The 22,500-nt window shown below is 50.9% G+C and overlaps 1 protein-coding gene across 1 annotated transcript in view; it reads right to left on the bottom strand.

The window, feature by feature from the left end:
• pcca (propionyl-CoA carboxylase subunit alpha) overlaps positions 1 to 22,500 on the bottom strand; it is a 144,010-nt gene that overhangs the window by 22,977 nt on the left and 98,533 nt on the right. Inside the window, exons 20-21 of the mRNA XM_035393271.1 lie at positions 20,821 to 20,919; positions 15,524 to 15,577 (exon numbers count right to left, since the gene is read on the bottom strand). Of these exons, the coding sequence (XP_035249162.1) occupies positions 15,524 to 15,577; positions 20,821 to 20,919 (153 nt within the window). The remainder of the gene's footprint in view (positions 1 to 15,523; positions 15,578 to 20,820; positions 20,920 to 22,500) is intronic.

Consider the following 22,500-nt stretch of genomic DNA (forward strand, 5'->3'; position numbering starts at 1 on the left):
CTGCCAGCACACCTCATACCCCCTACTCCACCACCAAAAAAAAGGATTACAATTAAATTTAGATCTACCGTATCCTGGTACCAGCAGGCAGTACGCTGGAAAGACACTCCAATCCAGTGCAAAATACAAAGTCCACTTTTCGCATTAAAAGTTCAGAAAATTAAATACTTACTGGAAAGTTCTGGAAAGCTCATTTACAGCAGCAATGACCGGGGAGGAAGTCAAATGAGAGTGTGTGTGTGCGTGTCTGTGTGAATGTGAGTGTGTGTGTGGAGTGTGTGTGAGACCATGTGTGTGTGTCTGCGTGCGTGCGTGCATCTGTGTGTGAGTGTGTGCATATGTGTTCTGAACTCTTTTAGACTCTTTTTGGTACTCCTTAGCAAACTGTAACCTGGCCATCCTGTTTTTACAGCTAGTGGCTTGCATCTCGCAGAGTAACGTCTGTAGTTCTGTTTGTGAAGTCTTCTGCAGACAGTAGTCGCAGACACGTCTACGCTTGCCTCCTGAAGAGTGTCCGATCTCTCGGACAGGGGTCGGGAGGTTATATTCATTATAGTGAGAATTCTTCGATCATGAACTGTAGAGGTCTGTGTGATTACTCGGCTCACCTGTACTCTCTTCTTAATGATGTTCCAAACAGCTGATTTTGGTAAGCCTGACGTTGGCCTATGTCTCCGGCTGTTCTTAAAAAAATACAATTATTTCTCAGCCTCATAATGACTTCCTTGACTTTCACTGGCAAACTCTGGTCCTCGTGTTGACAAATGCCAGTAACTCCAGAGGGAATCAAACGCCTATAATCAAGTACTGAAAGCTCTCTTATACCTGCACTGAACAGGGAGCAACTGAACACACCTGACTAATCAGAAACACCTGTGAAGTCCCAAACATTATGGTGCCCTGCAAATGGGGGGGGGGGGGGGTATAGGAAGTGCTGTAATTTCTACAGCATTAAAAATATATTTTAATAAAAGCTGTGAATCTGCACTTTAATTCCATGTCATTTGTTTGATATTTTATGAGGGACCAAATCAAGGAGAGGAAAAAAGTTTCTGGAGCAGTGACACAAGTTCTGTTGTTTTTGCTCTGTAATCTAGCCCACTGGATTTGAACTAAATCAATGAACACGATGAATGTGAGGTTAAAGTGCAGACTGCCATTTTTAATTTGAGGGCATTCATCAGGTGATCCGTGTAGGAATTACAGCTCTTTTCATACACAGCCCCCCCCCCATCAAGAACGGGCAAATAAAGGGGTTTTCAAAAGCGACTGAGCCTACAGTGGTCCTCCCCCATTTAATGACACTCAGGACATTAAAGCAAAGGGAAATAAAACATGTTCAGTTTTAGTTGTAGGCACACTTTCCTTCAATCTACTTTAACCTTCGTTCATAAGTTCCTTCTGAAGTCTGAGCTCAGAATATGGCCCAATTTCAACGTGACCGTGGTATGCAGTGCGGTCAACTGTTTATGTTTGTTTAACTTCTTCACCCTGGGCTGCCCCATCAGGTGGACACCGCGACCTTTCACCTCAGTTCGGCAATCTTGGAACACACACGCGCGCTCATGAAGATGACATCACCCCTGGCTCCCAGACTCTATATTTAAAGTGTGGGACACCCCTCTCTGACAATTAGGAGAAGGGAAAAGGGAAGGTGGAAGTCCCACCGTAAAACCAATCAGGGGAATCACCACGGGACTCATAAGTCACACATTTGGAGGGCACTGGAAGGTCAGGGAAGTACCAATTTCCCAGTTATTCTGGTCAGGAAACCCACCACTCTCCTGCTGAGCCCAGGTCGTGTGTGGTCATGACCTCAATATGACCATCAGGGCATCTGAAACCATGGCAACCTTGAGCCAACACAATCAATTCAGTAAAACAAAAACCCTATTTTTAGACCCAAAAGGCTCCACACATCCTGGTCCTGGAGAAAAGATCTCCAGGTGTGTTCTCCAGTTGAGCACGACAACCTTGATTCAACCCAGCTACTCACTACCAAATCACTGAAGCAGAACCAACTAGAAACCATTCCAGCGATTCTGAAGTCTGTTGGGCATTTGAGAAGAAACTTCCCAAATTAATAGTGGGAATCCTTGCCAACAAGCCAACATAACTCTTAATGACCAAATAATAATAATTATTACTAATTATATTATTGTATTTTTATTGATACAGCAAATAGCCGTTCCACGTTATACCACCACGCTCATGGATCGAAATTCCATAATGAAGCTAAAACTCTATGGTACCAACCCACACTGACCAGCAAGGAGCACAGCCACTGAGCACACAAGACCAGGGGTGTCCAATCTTATCCGAAAATGTCTGGTGTGGACGCAGGTTTTGGCTTTAGCCCAGCACTACGACACCCGATTCAGCTCATTAACTAATCGTGGTCTTCAAACAAGACCTTGATAAGCAGAATCCAGGTGTCTTAGAGCTGAGCTAAAACAAAAAACCTGCACCTGCACCAGCCCTTATTTCGGCTAAGATTGGACCCCCTTCTGCTCCAGACAGTTGCCAAGGTGCCAGGGAAACCTACGTTAAGTACAGGGGTGTAACAGTTAAGTGTAACAGTTACCGTGCCTTCAAGAAGCTTCTTGCTGGTATGCCAACCGTTTGGTCTGGTTCCATAAGGTAAAATCGAGGAGAGGGGGGCCTGTATTTTCTTCCACAAAAGGAGGGGGCGGACAAGATGCCCAAAAAAGGAACATCGAGGAAGCGTGTGTACACCAGCGGGGGCAAGGGGTGGGGGTGGGGGGTTTTTGCTGACGAGGCCAGGAGTGGCACCACAGGACACATCAGCGTGGGTGACAAACCAGCGAACAGCTTAACACCTAGACATGCCCCCCTCCGCCGCCCCCCCCCCCCCCCCCCCCGCGCCCACTCGTCCACTTGGCAGCTGGGCGCTCCCTGCTCACACCCCAGACACGCCGTTTGGCGACAAAAGGCATGTCACAACACGACCCCCCCCCTCGAACCGCCGCCCCCCTGAACACGCCAAACATAGTCCCCGAAAACTAAAACACCAATCGGGGCTCAAACAGGGCCCTGGGGAAGCAGGTTACCTGCCCTGTCTCTGGCTTCTTTCAGCACACGAGAAACAGGACAACAACAGTCTCATTAGACCAGGGTGGGGGCGGGGGCGGAGGGGAGGGGGGAGACGGGGGAGGGAGGGGGGGGGGGGGGGGGGCGGGGGGGACGTGGGTGGCAAACAAGCCGGGCAGGCGGGTCTCTGAATGAGGACACACCGTGCCACAAATAAGCCGCCTGAACAGCGAGCTGTCTGCCTTTCCAAAACGAACGCCACCCTTCCTGGGACTTCACTGCACACGTCACTTCTTTCTTCATTTTGGGAGCTCGGAGCTGATCGAGGCGCTACCTTCGCCCATGTCATTTACAACCTAGGTACAACTGTGCGGATATAAGAAACGCACGCTATTCTTAGAAGGCTTTATTATCTCCACGATTCAAGGTGGGAATTTTTCGCAGGTGTGATTATTCCACCGCCCTGATGTTATACATCGCCGGGGCATACATCCCACCGCCGCGGAAAAGCTGAAAAACGATCATCCTTTTTTTTTTTGGGACTTCCGCTCCGCTTCTGGTTCCAAACGGTCCCGGGGTGGAGGCCGATGGCGAATGCAGCCGGGGGGGGATGGGATGGGATGGGGGGTAAGACGAGGCTTCCCCACCGGCGCCGAAATTGCCCGCGCGGGAGACTGGCGCCCACCGCGGCGCACGCAGAAACCCGCCGGATTACCGCCCAGCCGAACGATCCGGCGGGAAAGAAAAAAAAAAACGGCGGTTTGCAGGTTCTCCGTTTCCCTGGACTCGGGTTCGCGCGCGGTTACCACGGTGACGGGCCACGGTCAGCGCATAAACAGCGGCCCGCACAGGATGTTCCAGAACTTTCCATGCCCCCCTCCCCACCCCCCCCCACCCCCTGTCTCCGCAATCATCAGGCAGCTGTTATTAATGGGGGGGCATCACCCTGGGGTTCGGAGGACAGGAAAGGCAGCCCAAGTTTAAAGTAATTAAGGAGGAGAGGGGACGGGGCGGGACGGGGCGGGATGGGGGGGCGGGGGGGGGTCGGGGGGGCGGGACGGCCTTGTGGCCAGGCAGGGGTGTTTTCTTTTTTTGGGACAATGGCGCAGGTGTAGAGGTGCATTCTGGTAGGTTCCTGTCTGACAGGTGACCACAAACGGCAGGTAATTACACCACAAAGGTGATTTACTGAACTAAGTGCTGCTTTCCCCGTCCCCCCGCACAATTAGGCAGGGGCCTGACAATGGAACATGTGTCGCATTCAGAGACTTAGCGGCAGGATGGCGCGACAGCGCTACAGATTACCCAGGAGACAAAGCGGCGCGGAGACGGGCCGGGTGCCACTCAGGCCCCGCCAGGCCCCGGCAACGAGCACCAGCTAAAGCCGAAAATTGGGGGGTGGCGGTTAGGGTTAGGGTGTTAGGGAATAAATAAATATTTAAAAAATTACAATAATAATACAATAACTGCAGGGAAACATTACGGATTTAAAGTAACACGAAACGACAACAGCGATAAGATCTTATTTTTCCCGTTTAAAGCACCTGCCCCCCCCTTCCCCAATCAAAGATTTAGGCAAATAAGCTACCGCTATTTCGCTACTTGGAGGCTGTCGGGGGAAAGAATTCTCCTCTCACATCCATCAGTCTAAACGGCAAGATAATAAAGGCTCGTGAGACAGAGGGGGACTTAATTACCCGCGTGGGGAAAGTGTTTAATCTCTGAACCCGCTCCAAGCTCTTAGGTTCCCTTCCTCCCTGAGTCTGTAGAACACTAACGCCCCTAACTCTGAATTTGGACCCCCTAGCTCTCGCAGTGTACAGGTACCTGTGCCTACAGACTGCAGCGGCCCTGTACGGTGCAATTAGGACACCCAAAACCAAGTGGGTCAAACGGCTACATTGTCCTCTTCTCATATTCTCTAAACTCCCACTCAACGCCCCCCCCCCTCCCCTCCCGCCCCCCTCTCCCCCCCAACACACCATCCGTGTAATTCCTACATAACATCCACAAACAGTAACCTGTGAAGAGCTCAGGAAGAAAGAGACCAGAGAGACTTCATTTATCCTGGACATTTGAAACAACAAATAAAAATTATTTTAGTATTACGAACACAGTTTTTTTTTGAGACTGCTGAAGTTCGAACCCCATAACCCCCCTAACACTCCGCCCCCTCCTCTGCCCCCCCCCCCCCCCCTTGTTTCAGCCGGTGTGGCCCTGCTGCTGTGGGCCCAGTCACTCAGGCCTGCCAGCGCGCCTCCTGGAAGAGCCCAAACCCATTAAAGCAGCAGCAGCGGCGGCGGGCTCAGCTACACAAACAAAGCCGGCCCACCTGAGACCACAGGGGACAGGATGTGGGGCTACTTATAGTAACCCCCAAACCGGCCCACAAGAATGGCAGGAAGACAGGCTGAGAGGCAGCCACGCCGGAGCTTTGAACCGCACCGGCCCCCGAACCTCGCTCCCCCCCACCACCCCCACCCCCACCCCACCCCTCGCCCCCCCACCCCCACCCCAATCTTTGAAGGCAGGGCTGCTCTCCATGCCTGCGTGTCCTGTTGTGAACCGATTGTTTCCTCTCTCTACGCGTCTCTTTCTCTTTTTGTGTTTTTTCTCTCATTTCGTGTTGAAACTGACACCCGGGAGCGCGTTTGGCCGAGGAGGGGGTGGGGGGAGGGGGGGGGGGGAATTCGGGAGGTGGCGGGGTACGCGTCAGACTGACACTCAGGTGTGCGCACCGCAGGTGACCCTGCACAATTTCGTGAGGAACGACCGCCCCCCCCCCGGCTCCGCCCGTTTCTCGAAGACACAACCCCGTACCGCCCCCCCCCCCCAACGAACGCATTCTGTGACGCCACCAATCCAAACTACGCCAACCAGACACCGAAGGCTGAACCTGCACACGGAGTTCAGCTCAAAACCACACGCCAACCGTCCACAGCTTTCAGGAGGAGGTCAACACAACAAGGCCCCTGGTGTGTGTGTGAGTTACAGCACACACTGAGTGTGTGTGTACGGTACGTTCCTTTTCATTCTGGACGGGCTGACGGATGAAACACAAGGCGATTCCCACTTCTACTGCAAGCCAGAAAAAACAACTTCAGGAGAACCGAAGTATCATCTTCAGAAGACAACATCTCCAGCGAGAAAAGCAATGTCAGCGTAATAGGCAATATTTATACTCAGCAAGCTTTTAAAAAAAAAAATATTTAGCAAGTTGTTTTGCTACTCTGTAAAGTGTCTTTGTGACAATTCTCTGTAAAATGTGCTATACAAATGCAATGTAATTGAATTGAATAGTTTAAACCCCTTCAGTCCATGTTCCTAAATCTTGAACATGGACCAAAGTAAAAAGAGCTGTTCTGGGTTTTACTCAGCGTAGTTACCAGCTAACCCCGTAGCCCTGCTTCCTGAAACACCCCCCAAGCAGAATGCAAAATGGCCGTTTAGCCTGTTTTCATCCTGGTACATCCAGACAACAATCCTTTAACTTCTCTTCATTTCACTGTGTACACAGGTACACAATGTGGTAACAAAGCCAGGCCCAAAACTGATTTACACTGCAGTGAGTTTTCCTGTCCTGCAGCTCAACTATAAACACAAAACATGAAGAGGACGAGAGAAAAGAAAGAATAAAATGGAGAGGTACGAGTGAGGGGTGTGGAGATGGCCCTGAGTAAGGGCGTGTACGGTATCTGCAGAGAGGACACGTTTAGCGCGGACAAAAATAAATAAAATAAGAGGGTCGTGAGCCGCGTCTGCCGCCTCACAGGAACCGGAGAGAGACGACCCCCACACGGATGAGGCCCGTTAGGAGCCTGTCACGCCACCGTCGTGTCCTGGGGTTCAGCTGGGGGGGGGCGAGATGGGGGGGGGGGGGGGGGGGGCGAGTTGTGATCCGATCTGCATCACGTAGAGCGCGTGGGCGATGGGGGAGCTGAGCTGGGTGACCCCGGTCTCACCGGGACGCGAGCCCCACCCCCGGGATCCGGCACACGCTCACGGAGTTAGAACACGCCCACGGCGGCGGGGCGGGGGGGGGGGCTTCGCCCCGGACAGCGCTAAACCCACACGGAGGTCCTCGGCCCTCTCTAATATCATTAGGAGATCGTGAGTGTGTACGCCTCCACATGGACTGCTAATTCACTCACATTACTGCCCTTTCACTCTCCTGCTTTGTTTTTTTATTGTTACAGATTCATCTGGATATTACAGGAATGGATGCTACTGTCTATTTCTCACAATCTTGCTGAAGTAAGGCACTTAACCCTTAACACTGTCATTTAATTTCAAAACTACACAAAATGAGTAACATGGAAGTTGTGCACAAGTGGCCCTGCATACAGACCTCTGCTCGTCGCTGAAGAGCACCATGCAGTTAAGGTCTATAAATATCTCTACACACGCCGTCCGTAAATATTAAAAAGCAGTTAGGCCCTCTCTTCTGCAGGCGATGCGCCCCCCGTCGCAAGCGATGCCTCTTAGCGGGACGTCCGCTGGCTGATTACTGACAGCGAGGCTCCATTGGGGGAATAAATTATATCAGGACGGCTCCCAATTCTCCTCTGTAGTATTTGGCCTAATCAAGCATCTGTTCAGAAACTTCCAAGATCCTGATGCAGCTAATGTAAGAAAAAAAACCCTGTTGTTTTCTCACAGACCCAAAGTAAAAAACCTTATTTTGTGTACAATTAGCGACTCAGAACCATTAAGAGGCTTTTAAAAAACTTTTATGCATATCCTGAAGCTAAAACTGGAATCGAGGACAAGATTTTAAAACACAAACAGTCTGCTACAATAAAATACACTGCAGTGAAAGTCTGTTGGATGAACCACTAAATACATGATTTTTAATAGAAGCATAGACTTGGTACAGCTGATTAAGTTTAAGCTCTCTCTGTAACATATCATGTCCAAGCAAATTTGTTCATAAAATTTATGTCATGCATCCACTACAGTAACATGTAAAATCGTAACATCGAGATTAATCGTCCTTTTTTTCGGTTCTGGAAACGGCTTTTAAAAAGAATGCACGCTTTCTACGAGCGTCTGCAGGACCAGAGGGTCCCATCCTGCAGGTAGAGCAGGGGGGCACACCGCGCTCCCTGTCCCAATAAACACAGGAGTGTCCGCGGCCAGAGAGGGTTGACCTCTGACCCCGGGAGGGAGCGATATTCTTAGCGTGCGGCTCGTCCCCGGGCTGGAGAACGGGCTCGTTCTCCGGAAGGCCTGCCGAGCCGCACGTCAGCCGGCCGGAGCAGGAAATCCCCCGAGCGCCCCCCCCCAGCGCCTCCCCCCCCCCCCGAGCGCTCCCCCCCCCAGCGCCCCAACACAATACCGCCAAGACCGCTCAAGAGCGCTAACGCGGACAATGCCGTTTCCTACATCTTTGTCCTCATCCAATGAAAAGCAAACTGAGGATCGCTGCACTGTGAAAGATTAAAAGAATCGGCTAGCGATACTGTTGCTAAAGTGGCTATCGACACTGCAAAGGACTACAAACACTGCTAACTGCTACTGAAATTGCTACTGCTAACAGCAACTGATACAGCTACTGACACTGCTATTGCTATGGATAGCGAACTGCTAATGCTAACTGCTGCTGAGGCTACTACTGCTAACTGCTACTGCTACAGAAGCTGCTACTGCTAAATTCTCACGCTAACTGTTCATGCTAACGGCTCACGCTAACTTCTTGCGCTAACTGCTCATGCTAACTGCTGCTGAGGCTGGTGCTGATAATCCTCCTGCTACAGCTACTGTAGTCACTCAGATGCTGCTACCGTCAGCGGTGCTCGGGTACCGCTGTGCTTCGGGCCTACTGAAGCCCACACCTGGTTCTCTAGGCTGTCCGCTCCTGTCCGCCTTCAGGATACGTACATTAATCCCTCTTCTGTCCACATTTTCTCCTTTTAAAATGTGTGGTTCTACTGAAGAGCAAAACTGAATTTATCCAATTTCATACTCCCACTAATAGGGAAGATTAGCAACAGCCCCTGTCACTGATTCAGGAGTCACAAAAGGCAGAGCATTACATTGCGCAGGTGCAAAAAAAAAAAAAAAAAAAAAAAAAAAAAAAAAAAATTCTAAAAACAACCATTTCCTAGATGTGCAGACACAAATACGACAATTCGTAAAAGGTCACATTAGGTCATTTTGATAATATATCTCCAGCTGTTAAGGACAACGACAATCAATTTATCCACTTAGGAGAAACCCTTAAAGAGCATAACAATCTCTAAAGGGACAGTTTAAATCCAAATTGCGATTATTATTCTTTTTAAATTTTTTTTAAGGATCTATCCTTCCTCCCACTTCAGCACAGGACTTTAATTCAATAACAGAATTATGCATAACAATACCTTGGCTTCCATATCAATATGTCAGAGGAAGTCATTAGCAAATTTAACTCTCCCTTTTATGCTGACGAGTTATTTCAGAGTATTGACCTTCCTGCTTAGTGCGCTACCCAAAAAAAGGTCCTGGCAGACAGAACAAAATGAACGGGAACAACTTCTGCATAGAGCGCTTTCATCTGAGGAAGACCGCTGAGCCAAAGTCAATAAGAAAAGCGCAGGAATGTCGGGTCGAGTACATTTGCCATCACGTAATATGGATTTAGGAGAGATTTACAAATAAAAAATGTTTTTTTTCCACTCTCTCGAGCTTTATATTTGCGTAGTAATCGATGATAATGTTTGACGTCTCTGATTAAATCAGCTGGCTAAACAGCACTGGAGAATCCACTGTTCAGAACTCACTTCAGAGTACGATGTCATTTCAAAAGAATCAGATAAAAAGATTGCTCGGAATTGAGATTTAAATCGGGAAAATAATTACGCCACAAAAAAAACAGGAAATTAACGTTACTTTGTGAAACCCCATTCGCGCGCTGAAAAGATGGCACTTTTCAAAGAGCTGCGGTTTGTTTCACTGGCACGAGCGCCGGGGAAACGTTAAACGGTCGCGGTCTCCTTCAGTGGGTACTAATTTATTCATTAAATATTAACTCTCGCGCGGACAGCGCCGGGACGCCGGGCGAGGCGTCTCCGTTTGGTCACAACAGCACGCAGCTGGGATTTGGAATTTGGCGATTTCACACAGCTGGGGGAGAAAGCGCCAATTATTGTCCTCCGCGGAGAATATAAGTCTGGCGGTAAACTCGCAGTGGGATCCAGACCTACAGATAATTAACTCAACACAACGGAAAGCGCGAGGCTTCCGTTTCTACAAACAAACAGATCACAGTTTATGTACTTTGATGATGCCCTATTTATAAACATAAAAAAAACACGTGCGTACGACCCAATTACAACTATAGTGTATTTTACACACAATGGTCTGAAAACTGCACTAATGTCGTATGGATTTTCAGAGGAATTGTAAAATCAGAGCAATTAAATAAACTACCATAGGAATATATATAATATATATATATATATATATATATATATATATAGTGATGGTACGATAACATTCAAAGAGTGGGGCTAAGGAAATAATTTTATTTAAAATGTGTCCAGTGGGATCCCAGAATCTTCCAGAACAGAGAGAAAACACTGCCCCCCCCCCCCCCCAAAATCAGGTCAGAACGTCAATCGGATAAACTTATGAACGAGAAACACACTCCGATACTTCTCCTCACTCATCTCGTCATGAAAAGGCGCAAAAAAAAAGGTCACATGACCTGGATCCCTTCGTATCAATGGGAGAAAATCCACAGTGAGAAATCCCTGCAATGGGCTTTAATCCAGGGGCTGAATGGGGCCTACAAGTGGGGGCCTCAAACGGAGGCCACCGCGGCGGCTCCTGTCCTCCCCGCCCACGGCGAGGCGCGGGTGTTTTTTGACGCTTTGGGGATTAGGAAGGCGCCCGGTTCTGGTCTGAGCCACCTGCTCTCGCACCGACGACTCGAAAGCATTAGAGAGACTTTCTCTCCCTCTCTCTCTCTCAGTCTCTGTCTCAGTATATCTCTCTCCCTCTCTCTCTCTCTCTGTCTCTCTCTCTCTCTATCTTATGTTCTCTCTCCCTCCCTCTCTCCCTCCCTCTATCTCTCTCTCTCTCTCTCTCGCCTCCTCTCTCTCTCTCCCTCCCTCCCTCTCTCCCTCTCCCTCCCTCCCTCTCTCCCTCCCTCCCTCTATCTCTCTCTCTCTCTCTCTCCCCCTCTCTCTCTCTCTCTCTCTCTCTCTCCCTCTCTCTCTGTGTCTCTCTCCCTCTCCCTCTCTCTCTCTCTCTCTCTCTCTCTCCCTCTCTCTCCCTCATTGTGGCAGCCCTTTGAGGTCGGCGTCACGCTCCAATGAAACCACGGCGACGGCTCTTCTGTTCAGACACGGGAGAGTTGTAATCGGCCACAGCGTAGTCTTTACACTGCTTTCACACTGCAGGTACTGGGTGTGTGTGTGTGTGTGTGTGTATGTGTGTAGGGGGAGGGGAGGGATGGGGGCATCACAAGAGAAACAAATGGAAACTCTAGTCCCTCCCCACCCCCCACCCCCACTTTGATTGACACCCTGCTCTCGTGACAAATCAGGATAGAGAGCGAGCCACTCCCCCATCAAAGGCATCCGATAATTGCTTTGTAAGTTTTTTTTTTTGGGGGGAAGGTGGGGGGGGGGGCGGTTGAAGAGAGGCGGGGAGGGGCAAAGGCAAACACACACTTTTCCAAAACTTCTGCACGCTTCCCCACCCCTACTCCCCCCACGCCCACCCCACCCATCCCACTTTTTGTGTCTATCCGAAAAAAAGAAGAAAAAAAAAAAGGCGAATGGTTACACATTGGTCAGCTTGTGAAGGGTTCTGCGGTTTCCATTTGCATATGATTAGGGTTTAAGGGGAGCGTGACGAGCGGCGGGGCCGGGGTAAAGTGGCAGGCGGCGCGGACCGCGCGGGACCCCCCCGGATACCGCCGTGACAGGACGCCGCGCCGCCTCCGTCTCCCGCTAATTAAACGAATCAATTAAGGAACCGCTGTAGCGACTGCGTGACTGCTGTTCTATAGCGGGAATAACAGCCCCACGGGGAGGCCTTCCGCTGCGTTAAAACAAAAAAAAAACCTCCCGTCCTCTCCGCAAAAAAAAAAACTCCATCTGATATCGTTAGAGACTCCTATGTGCGTCTCGCTGTCATGCCGACGGGAAAAAAACCGTTCGGATTATGGAAATGGGCGCAGCTTCGGAAAAACGTATCCCGGTATGGGATCCGACCCCCCCCCCCCACCCTTCTTCGATCTTTTGGGGAGACCGCTCCCTGCAAACTCCGAAGTTCTCCCAAAAGTTCCTTAATGGAGTCGGCACATCCATCAGCGCAGCAGCCACTCAGCCGTCAGGTGAGGGTCGCCCATTAGCATGCCCCTCCCGCCAGGCGGAGGGCGCAACGCCGGCAGATAAATTATCATATTAAATTCGCCCCGCTCGGTTCAACTGATTGAGTTCCAAATTGTTTTAGATGGTTGTCATTAATCCCTACCATAGGCTAAGTGCTTTTCCCGCAAATTTGATTGGGCGGGTGCATCGAGGGTCAAAATAAACAGCACATTAAAGCGGAATCCTGTTTAATCTGCATCGTCAAGAATGCATATTAATACACGGCTTGCGGAAAGTAAATTTCACTTCAGCCGATCTACAATTCAAAACTCCCAGGACCATAATTGGGGTCGAAGGTAAGGCTCCAGACAATGCTGCTTTCCGGTATTTTCCTTCGAAGCAATGTCATATTTTTGCATAAACGATTCAGAATCATGCCGAATGAGGGGGAAATTAAACAGAAACAGACAATCTGCCAGGGATCTCTCTTAGTTGGCTTAACTTTTATTTGTGAATTTCTGGTTTGTAATTCCAGAAATAAAGGCCTTTCATTTCACTTTTCGCAGGCCGAAATTCAAAGAGAAAACGTTTGGTAGCATCAAGCGACCAGCACAAGATGTACATGTATTCTGTACCAGGAACAGGTCCATTTTTTTGGAATACTAAATATTTTATTCTTGAACCATACAGTTGACAGTGATGCATTCAGCTCTGGTGGTCAAAGATTAACTGACTTTTCTTACAGTGCTGCCGACCTTTCTGAAAACTCAGAGCTGAAGAGGATCTGCCATACCAGGACCGTTTCACAATTTTGAACAACGTGTACCAACAAAATCTTCAGATCCCACTTGTATTGTTCAACTAAATTCTTCAACAATTGTATAAAAGCACAGGGCAACTAAACTGTTCTGTTCTAATACAGAAATATCAGAAGTTGAAAGAAATCGATTACCACCATTTACACTTTTCAAAATTGATAAAGTACTGTACAAAAATAATGTATATAATTATTATTACCTTGATAAATAAAAAAAATACCATAAGGATTATTACAACACTAAGATCTTATCGGGAAAATGTATGGTTTAAAAATGACAGAATCTTAGAGGAGACGCCAGAAATGTCCTAAAATGTCTAAAAAGTCCTAAAAAGTATTTTTTTACCCAAATATAAAACGCTTCAAATAGGCTTCCTCCACAGGAAGTTTCTTTTTAAAAAGTGCCAAGAAAATCTGGAACATCAAGGGAATTTTGTGTCCGAATTCCGCGGGACGTCCCAGGAGCCTCCCAAAGGCACATTCTGGGCCTGCACTTCCCCTCTGAGGAACGCCTGTTATTCCAGCACTGAGGAGAGAGTCTGCAGCCTTCCAAACCTGACAGGAACACACACGAGTGCACACACACACACACACGCACACGCACACGCACGCACACAACCACACGCACACACACACGCACACACACACGCACACGCACGCATACACACGCACACGCACGCACATACACACTCACAACCACACGCATGCACACGCACACGCACACACACACGCACGCACACGCACATGCACACGCACGTGCACACGCACACACGTACACACACACGCACAACCACACGCACGCACACACGTACACACACACGCACACACACGCACGCACGCACGCATACACATACACACGCACAACCACACGCACGCACACGCACGACCTAAACAGTCTTAAGCAACGTCAGAGGCTTAGACTAAATACGCACACAAAAAAAGAGCAGCGTGTCTCCTTCCCTTACTTATGCACCCTAATTAAACGGCTCCTCCCACTCCTCCCGCTCCCCCCGCTCCCCCTCCTCCTGCTCGCCCCGCGAGGAGGCTGAACTCCCAGCCCTGTTGCCGGGGTGGGCTGTGTGCGGCTCCGTGTCCTTCAGCCGGGGAGGGGAGGGTTAGGGTTAGGGTAGCAGCGCTGCGTCCCGCTCCGAGCCGGGCCAGCCTCCCCGTGCCTCCCCGCGCCCCCGCTGTCAGACGGGCCGGCTAACCCCTCCATCCGCCCCTCGAACCCGGGCGACGGGACCGCTGAGCTCGCCCGTCTGCGCGGTCAGGAAGAGGCAACCCAGCCGCCGTTTCCGCCTGTCCCCCCCCACCCCCCCGCCCCGCGTGCTGACAGACAGCCCCCGCCCGCGCTCACCCCCCCACCCCGCCCCTCCCCCCCCAGCCGGGCCGGAGGAGCCGCTCTGACAGCCAGGTCACCAGAGCCGCCGCTAACGCAGAGCCGCGCCGCCGAGAGCCCATCGCCGTGGAAACGTGCCAGGCGGGGGAGGCTGGCCCGCACAAGGACGGGCGCGGTCCTGGCATCAGAGCGAGCGGGCGAGGGAGAGGGGGAGAGGGGGAGAGAGGGGGCCAGAGAGGGGGGCGGTGAACGAGGGAGAGAAGGAGAGAGAGATTGGCAGGCCAGAGAGGGGGCAGGAGAAGATGAGAGGGGTAACAGAGACGTATACACCTGTAAGACATACACCCCCTTACGGTCCACCCAGGCCCCCCTCCCCCCCTCCATTCAACCTGCGCGTCCGAGCGGCTTTGAAGAGCTCTGGGTTGCCGGGGCGATCGCGGCAGACGGCGATTGCAGGCGTGTTCTGAAGGTTTCACCGCGCCCCCCCTCCCGCACTGCCCCCCTCCCCCCCCGCCCCCCCCCCCCTCCAGCACTGCCCCCCTCCCCCCACGCCCCCCCCCCCCCCCCCCCCCTCCAGCTGCGCGGTTCCAGATCAATCCGCCACAGCGGGGGGGCGGAAGGGAGGATCGCGCTGGCAGCCCGCCCACGACCCGCTGACCCCACCCTTTCAGGAGGAAGCCCCGCCCCCTCTTCCAGCACACAACCGCGCTCAGACAGAGCAACTCCACGCCAGGTCCTCCCGCACAACCGTCATTGTTCTCCACTCCACTCTGAAGCGCACCGTTAATCCATCTCAAATTCATAAGCACGCAACGCACCTCTCCTCCACAGTGGACCTCGCACGCGAGCCCGAATAAGGTCACACCTTTCCATCACCTAAATCACACTCAAATACTCAAATCCACATTTTGAGCAAAAGAGCCCAGCCTGTGCTCAGTGTTTTATTAATCACTTCCTGTGATAACATAAAAAACACAGAATAAAGATCTATTTAAAATGAGACGAGACACTCACCACTGTCCCCAGATACTGCAGGTTGAGCTCCCCACCGGCATTTCGGGAAAGGCACTGAAAAAACAACAACAAAAACACAATAAATATGTATCAATGAATAATAAAGAGAGCTATCAACTACTTCATTAAGAAAAACAAAAAACACATATGAAAGGCACCAGAATCCATAAAATATATTAATAAAATACAACGAAAATAATCTATTTATAGTAAGACATTTATTAGAACCTATTGATTTCACAGGAACTCTATAATAATACAAATTATACATTTTTAAAAAATCTACAATGTAGTACTTTTCTGATCGAATTCATTTTAAACCTTTACAGTAACACCTGAAAAATATGGAATATGAAAATGTTTGTATTTACTTTGCTGACAAGCCAAAATTTAATGACCTGATTGGGAACAGTTTTTCAACACTTCTTAATACATCTGACTTACATTTTTCAACTCACAAGGGAACTCCCTTAAACGGCAGTAATTAGCCAATCACAGCCCTCAGAATCAACACCAGGGCGTTTTCATTGGCGGTTTGGCTTCCGCTAACGGAAACCACGGAAACCACACGCGGGCCGGAGACCGAGGGAGCGGAACAGAGACGGGGGGGGGGGGGGGGACAGGTCTGCGTGCGTCAGGCGCCAGAACACGGTCCGGACCGGGCCTGGACTGAGGGGAGGGGAGGCCCCACAGAACAGTACTCCTGGGGGGTGGGTGGGTGGGGGGGGGTACTCCCGTATTAGCGGTTAAGTCCGCCAAAACGAGGCCTCTGGACCGCATCCCCGAGCAAGTGGAGCGCGGGGACCCCGAGATTTCGTCGCTGTGACATAAATCTTTTAAGCCCTCTGCCGCGGTAAAGATGGGGAGGAGCAGCAGAGCGGGGGTGGGGGTGGGGGTGGGGGAGAGGATGGGGGGGGCGCTCGTTCTGCAGAACGCGAGCGACCGGGGAACGTCGCTGCACATTCGGTAACCACCGCTCCTGGCTCCGCCCCAAGCCCCACCCACAAAACTCCTGGCTCCGCCCCAAAAAAAACTTGTGAAGGACTCCAAAGTGAAAAGAGTGAAAGGGCTCAGCCTGGAAGGGTACTGTGTGTGGGTCAGCTCACCCCTCTGAATATTCATGAGCTGGACCCGCCCACAGCGGGTCAATGGAGCACCACATGCTTCATAATAAAATAAATAAATAAACATTCCATTCAATCTTTCTGTAGATGTACTCTTATTGCAGCAGGTACCTGTGTGTTGCATATTCTCGTTTAAAAGCACAAAAAATGTAACAGACAAACATTAAACATCTATAAACCCTGTGAGTTACATATTCTCAATAACAGACATCAAACATTAAGCAGCTAAGTACATACATTTTTGCCTTTATTTACAGCACTGAACTGGAAAGGACTGTATCTCAACACCACCAAACGTTCAGATTTTCCACAAGGTGTCTATAAAAGGAAACTAAGACAGACAGGATGTGGACAGCATTTAATGTGTTTGTTTGTTAAGGGTGGGTGGAGGGGGGGGGGGGGGGGGGGGGGGGGGGGGGGCGCTCGTGAATTTTTACGCTCCGCGCCGCTGTGATGTAACCGCAGGAAGTGTCAGATAGCACTTAAGAGCGGTGAGCAGTGATCCTTCCCTCCCGCCCGCTCGGAACGCGGCGAGCAGGACACTCTAAATCCCGCTCCGTCTGATTGGCTCCCCGAGCCGCCGCGAGCCGCGCCGCATCCTGGCTCCGGCTTATCAGCGCCGGGCTTAGCGGCCCGCCGCCGTCGCCGCTGGAAACGGTCGCCACAAAACACGCCTGACATTTACATTTCCGCACCGGAAAAAAAAAAATTAAAAAAGGTGCTTAACGACCGGTCCTCCTTTGAGTCGACAGCGTTTAGACGCCAGAGGCCCCCCCCCCCCCGCCCCCCCTTTAAAAGAGATCCTCCTCGGGCAGTTCCTGCTTTCGTCTCTGGGCTGTCAGGGTTACTCCTACGGTCTCTGACAGCCCGCTGCCAATCAGAAGAGGCCCTCGGTAGACTTTTACTTCCGATAGCCCGTAAGAAGCACAGGTCAGCTATCGACTGGAGGAAGAAGCGTGGGTACAACTTGGCGTTTTTTTCTTCACCCTGGTCTTCAAGGCCTCCTTTAATCTCTCCCCGGCCTGGACTGGGGCTCGTCTGATAGGGCGACGGCCCTCCTTACCGCGCGCGGGCGAGCGAGCGAGCGAGCGAGCGCTGTTTGATCCGCTCCCGGGCGCTCGCTGAACGCAGGCTGGAGTGGCTTCTGTGTCTGCTTGAGGAGGCAGATCACATCCCAATCGACTCCACTGAGTCACAAGCAGCCCGCCAGCCCTGGGCGGCTTCGCGTATCATCTGAGGCGATTCGGGCGGAGGCGAAACGACCTCTAACCACCGTCAGCGCAGTAAACAGCCGCGTAAGGTTTCCGCGCGCGGTACAGAGACTGATCCGCGAGTCTCTGACACAGCGGATTACTCAACAGAGCGACCGGCCGCCGGGTCTCTCCCTCAGAGCCTCAGTGTTCCACCACCAATCAGAAATAAATACCCCCCATCTACATGCAGAAACTATTCCCTGGCATCATCCACAATGTGTGCGTGCGTGTTTGTCTATGTGTGCGCATTTGTATTTGTGTGTGTGCACACGCGCACGTATGTGTGTGTGTGTGTGTGTGTTTTTGTGTGTGTGCGTGTATGTTTTGGTCTGAGTGTGTGTGTGTTTATGTGCGCGTGTGTGTGTGTGTTTTTGTGTGTGTGCGTGTATGTTTTGGTGTGAGTGTGTGTGTGTTTGTGTGCGTGTGTGTGTGTGAGATTAAATGTTTTAACGGATTTAAATCGCCGTGTTTAACGGTGATAACATTATTTAAACAGCCGAACCTTTCTGATCTATATATTCTGCCCCATCCACAGAAAGCGAAGGGGAGCACATGGTTTATAGCGAAACGTCTCTTTCACATCACGGCGCGCGCTGGAGAGGGGCGCGGCAGCCCCCCAAAGCCTCTCCTTTGTGACGGACTTTCTACCGGTGGAGCAGGAGACAAGCACCATATGGCACCGCCTTCTGCAGGCAGAGGCACTGCTTAATTAGAGCCCAACAACTGCAGTCTCCCTCCCAGCAGAGCGGCGATGACAGAAAAATACGGAAAACTCTTCTGCGAGTACAAAGAACAAGAGCCTGGTGTTGCGGGACTGGGGTTTTAAAAAAAAACATTTTTTCAGGTGTGATAAGCACGTGGATTAGCATGAGACCAAAGGTATTATACGACCCACAATCCACCTGAACTGCTCACCGGAGGACAGTGAAACTGTTCAAAACTTAAATAAAAAAATCTAACTCAAATAAAATAAAACAATGCTAAGGAGCGGTACGTGTGCGCACCTCACTCCTTCAAATAAGAAAAAAGAAATGTTTAAAAACCCAACATGTCTGGAATAAATAAAACAGAAGCAAACTGAAAAACAACAGAATAAATACTGAGATATTACCAGGTAGCTCCTTTACAGTAAAAGCCAATTCACCAGATTTACAGATGAAAACACAGCTGAACACTACACGCCTTCCAAAAGTACAAACACCCTATAATTACCACCACTTTTTAAAATGTAAAAACAGAGGTAATAAATAATTTCAGCATGAATATAAATATTGAGCTTTTGTTCAGAAAGTAAAGCGGTAAGACAGGATTTCCAGCCCCTGTAGAAGCACACAGATTGGGTCTAACCGCACCGTACCACGGCCCCTGTGCCCGGTAGTCCGGGTCCGACATACCCCCCCCCCCCCCCACTTAACAGCAATCAAGCGCCTCTCATTACACGCTCAGGCCCTTCCTGCGACCCTGCGCCCAATCTTCCCGCCATTCTGCGCCAAATTAGTTCCACCTAGTTGGGCACCGATGACCTATTCAGCGCAGAGCCGCGGCGGCTAGCGATTGGTCGGTCAGCCGCCGCGGCGGTGGTTCGGTGGCCGGCGGAGTTCAGCGGCAGATTTTTACCGGACGGGCGGGAAGAGCAGAGACGCCGGCACACTGTCGCCAAAGCCGCGCGATCGCGACTCGGCGAAACCCAGAGCGGATCGTCCGTCCCGAGACAGAGAGCGTTTCCCCCCCCTTTTCAGTGATGAGTAACATCGAAATAGTTTTTTTAATTTAAAAAATAAAAAGAAGAAAGCTAGAAAATAAACAAGACACTCAAATCATGGCTGACGGCATTCCTTGGTCATACCAAGTATGTTTTGTTTTGAACAATACCAGCCTAATGAATGCTTGCAAATATGAGTGAGTGTGTGTGTGTATGTGCATTTGTGTGTGCGTATAGTATGCGTACAGTGTGTGTGTGCGTAGTGTGTATGCCCGCGCGTATAGTGTGTGTGTGCGTGTGTAGTGTGTGTACAGTGTGTGCGTGCACGCGTGTATGTGTGTGTATTTCTATATAGTGTGTGTGTGTGTGCGTATAGTGTGTGTGTGTATTGTGTGCGTACAGTGTGTGTGTGTGTGGGTGCGCGTATAGTGTGTACAGTGTGTGTGCGCGCGCGTGTGTGTAGTGTGTGCGTACAGTGTGTGCGTGTGCATATGTACAGTGTGAGTGTGTGTACAGTGTGTGTGCGTAGTGTGTGCATGTGTACAGTGTGTGTGTGCATGTGTGTGCGTACAGTGTGTGTGTATAGTGTGTACTGTACGTGTATGAGTGCGTGTGTGTATAGTTTGCGTATAGTGTATACTGTATGTGTGTGTGCGTACAGTGTGTGTGTGTCTGTGTGCGTGTGTGTGCGTACAGTGTGTGTGTGTCTGTGTGCGTGTCTGTGTGCGTATAGTGTGTACAGTGTGTACAGTGTGTGCGTGTCTGTGTGCGTACAGTGTGTGTGTGTGTGCGTATAGTGTGTACAGTGTGTGCTTGTGTGTGTGTGTGTGTATAGTTTGCGTATAGTGTATACTGTATGTGTGTGTGCGTACAGTGTGTGCGTGTCTGTGTGCGTATAGTGTGTACAGTGTGTGCGTGTCTGTGTGCGTACAGTGTGTGTGTATAGTGTGTAGTGTACGTGTGTGTGTGCGTGTGTGTATAGTTTGCGTATAGTGTATACTGTATGTGTGTGTGCGTACAGTGTGTGCGTGTCTGTGTGCGTATAGTGTGTACAGTGTGTGCGTACAGTGTGTGTGTGTGTGCGTATAGTGCGTACAGTGTGTGTGCGTGCGCGTGTGTGTGTGTGTGTACAGTGCGTACAGTGTGTGTGCGTGCGCGTGTGTGTGTGTATAGTGTGTACAGTGTGTGTGTGTGCGTACAGTGTGTGCGCGCGTGTACCTGCACGGTCCTCTGGGTGCCGTTGACGGTGACGGGCAGTACAGCAGACGCCAGGTTCCAGTCGCTGGACACGTCCACGCTTTTCCCATCAAGCTGCACCTGCGGAGATCGGCGTGACGAGACTGTTACCGCGGAGACAGACGCCAAACGGAATCTCAAGTTCATCGCTCTGCGCGCCATGCGGCGGCCATTTTAAACAGATGGCGGCCAAACAGCCTGTCATGTTTACCGCCGCCGCCATAAAAGACAAGGGTCCAACAACATGGTCCCGCGGACGCCCCCGGGGAGGGGGTGGAGTGGGGGGGGGGGACCGGCGCACAGCTGCCTGGGGGGAGGATCTCAGCCCTTCAACCTGAGTGCCCCCCCCCCCCCCCCCTCTCCTCTCCTCTCCCCCCTCCCCCCACCCCGCCAGCCTTCCAAACTCCTCTACCTAGCCGGACACGCAACATTTAGCGCAATTAAACAAGCGTGCCATTTGAATATCCGGTGACACCTCACATCCCCGCTCTACGGGGCCTGCATATAATCTGGTCCCCGCGGAACGCCGGAGGAGCTGTCTCTGTCACCATTAATGAAGGAATTTGCATTGCTATCTTAATTAAGGGAGAGTAATGAAGCTCACTTCTGAATTAGTTAATCGACAAAAACTTGTACAAATGTGTTTGCATGGCCCATAGGCATGGCCTGCTGATAATGTATATTCAGCCCGGGGTCAGAGGTCACGTCAGCCGGGCCTATCAGACGGCAGGGCCCGCTCTGGGCACCTCTTCAGCTGCTCAGTAGTCAGGAGATTAGTTTGACCCCTCCTCCTCTTTGCCTTTCTCTCTTTCTCTTTCTCTCTCTCCTTCTCCCTCCCTCCCTCCCTCCCTCCCTGCTCTCTCTGACACGTTTAAGAACTGTTTCAGAAGAAGCAGGTGGACAGGTTAACACAGGTGCTCTGTTCTAACAGATTTTTGACACTTCAAGTCAAAAAAATAAAAAATAAAAAAAATTCTTAAGACTAAGACAGAACTACTGTTCTATTCAGAGGCTTCCACAGTAGTTGTAAATAGAGCAGCGTTGACACCAGTGAGGGAGGGGGGTGATCTAGCAGTAACAGGGCTGCGGTGTAGCTTGCAACTGTGAGGTTGCAGGTTCGAATCCCAGGTGGGGGAGTACGGGACGTAACCAGAGCCGTCCGGCTGAATAAACGGATTTTAAGTGAAAGAAAACAAGCTGTGTGTGTCACACCGGATAAGAATGTCTGCCAAATAGATCAAATATTAATGCAAATCCAGTAAGTGGGTAGGCAGAGGGGACTTTAGCTGCCAATGCAAACCAAGAAACGAGCCCTAAATACAAGCAGAGTCCATCTATAACAACCCATAAGAACAAAAACATGAAAGCAGAAAATCATAAGAGGCCGTAGGAAAGGTGAGAGAGTGAAGGAGAGGGGCTGAGAGGGGGGACCAGAGGCATTCTGAGGGGGTGGGGCTTCAGCTTGACGGACAGCAACCCCGCCTGCCTGACCAGCGTGGGAAGTTCATTTCACCGTTGGGGGGCCAGTGCGGATGGGGGGGGGGGGGGGGGGGGGGGGCGGACAGGCGGGGCGGTGCAGGCGGGCGGGGCGAGCGGGAGGACGGCAGTTTTAAAAGATCAGACGGATTTTTTCCGTGCGCCCGTCAGCAGAACCACATCCTG

This window comes from Anguilla anguilla, chromosome 15, assembly GCF_013347855.1.
Source record: "Anguilla anguilla isolate fAngAng1 chromosome 15, fAngAng1.pri, whole genome shotgun sequence".
NCBI lineage: Eukaryota > Metazoa > Chordata > Actinopteri > Anguilliformes > Anguillidae > Anguilla > Anguilla anguilla.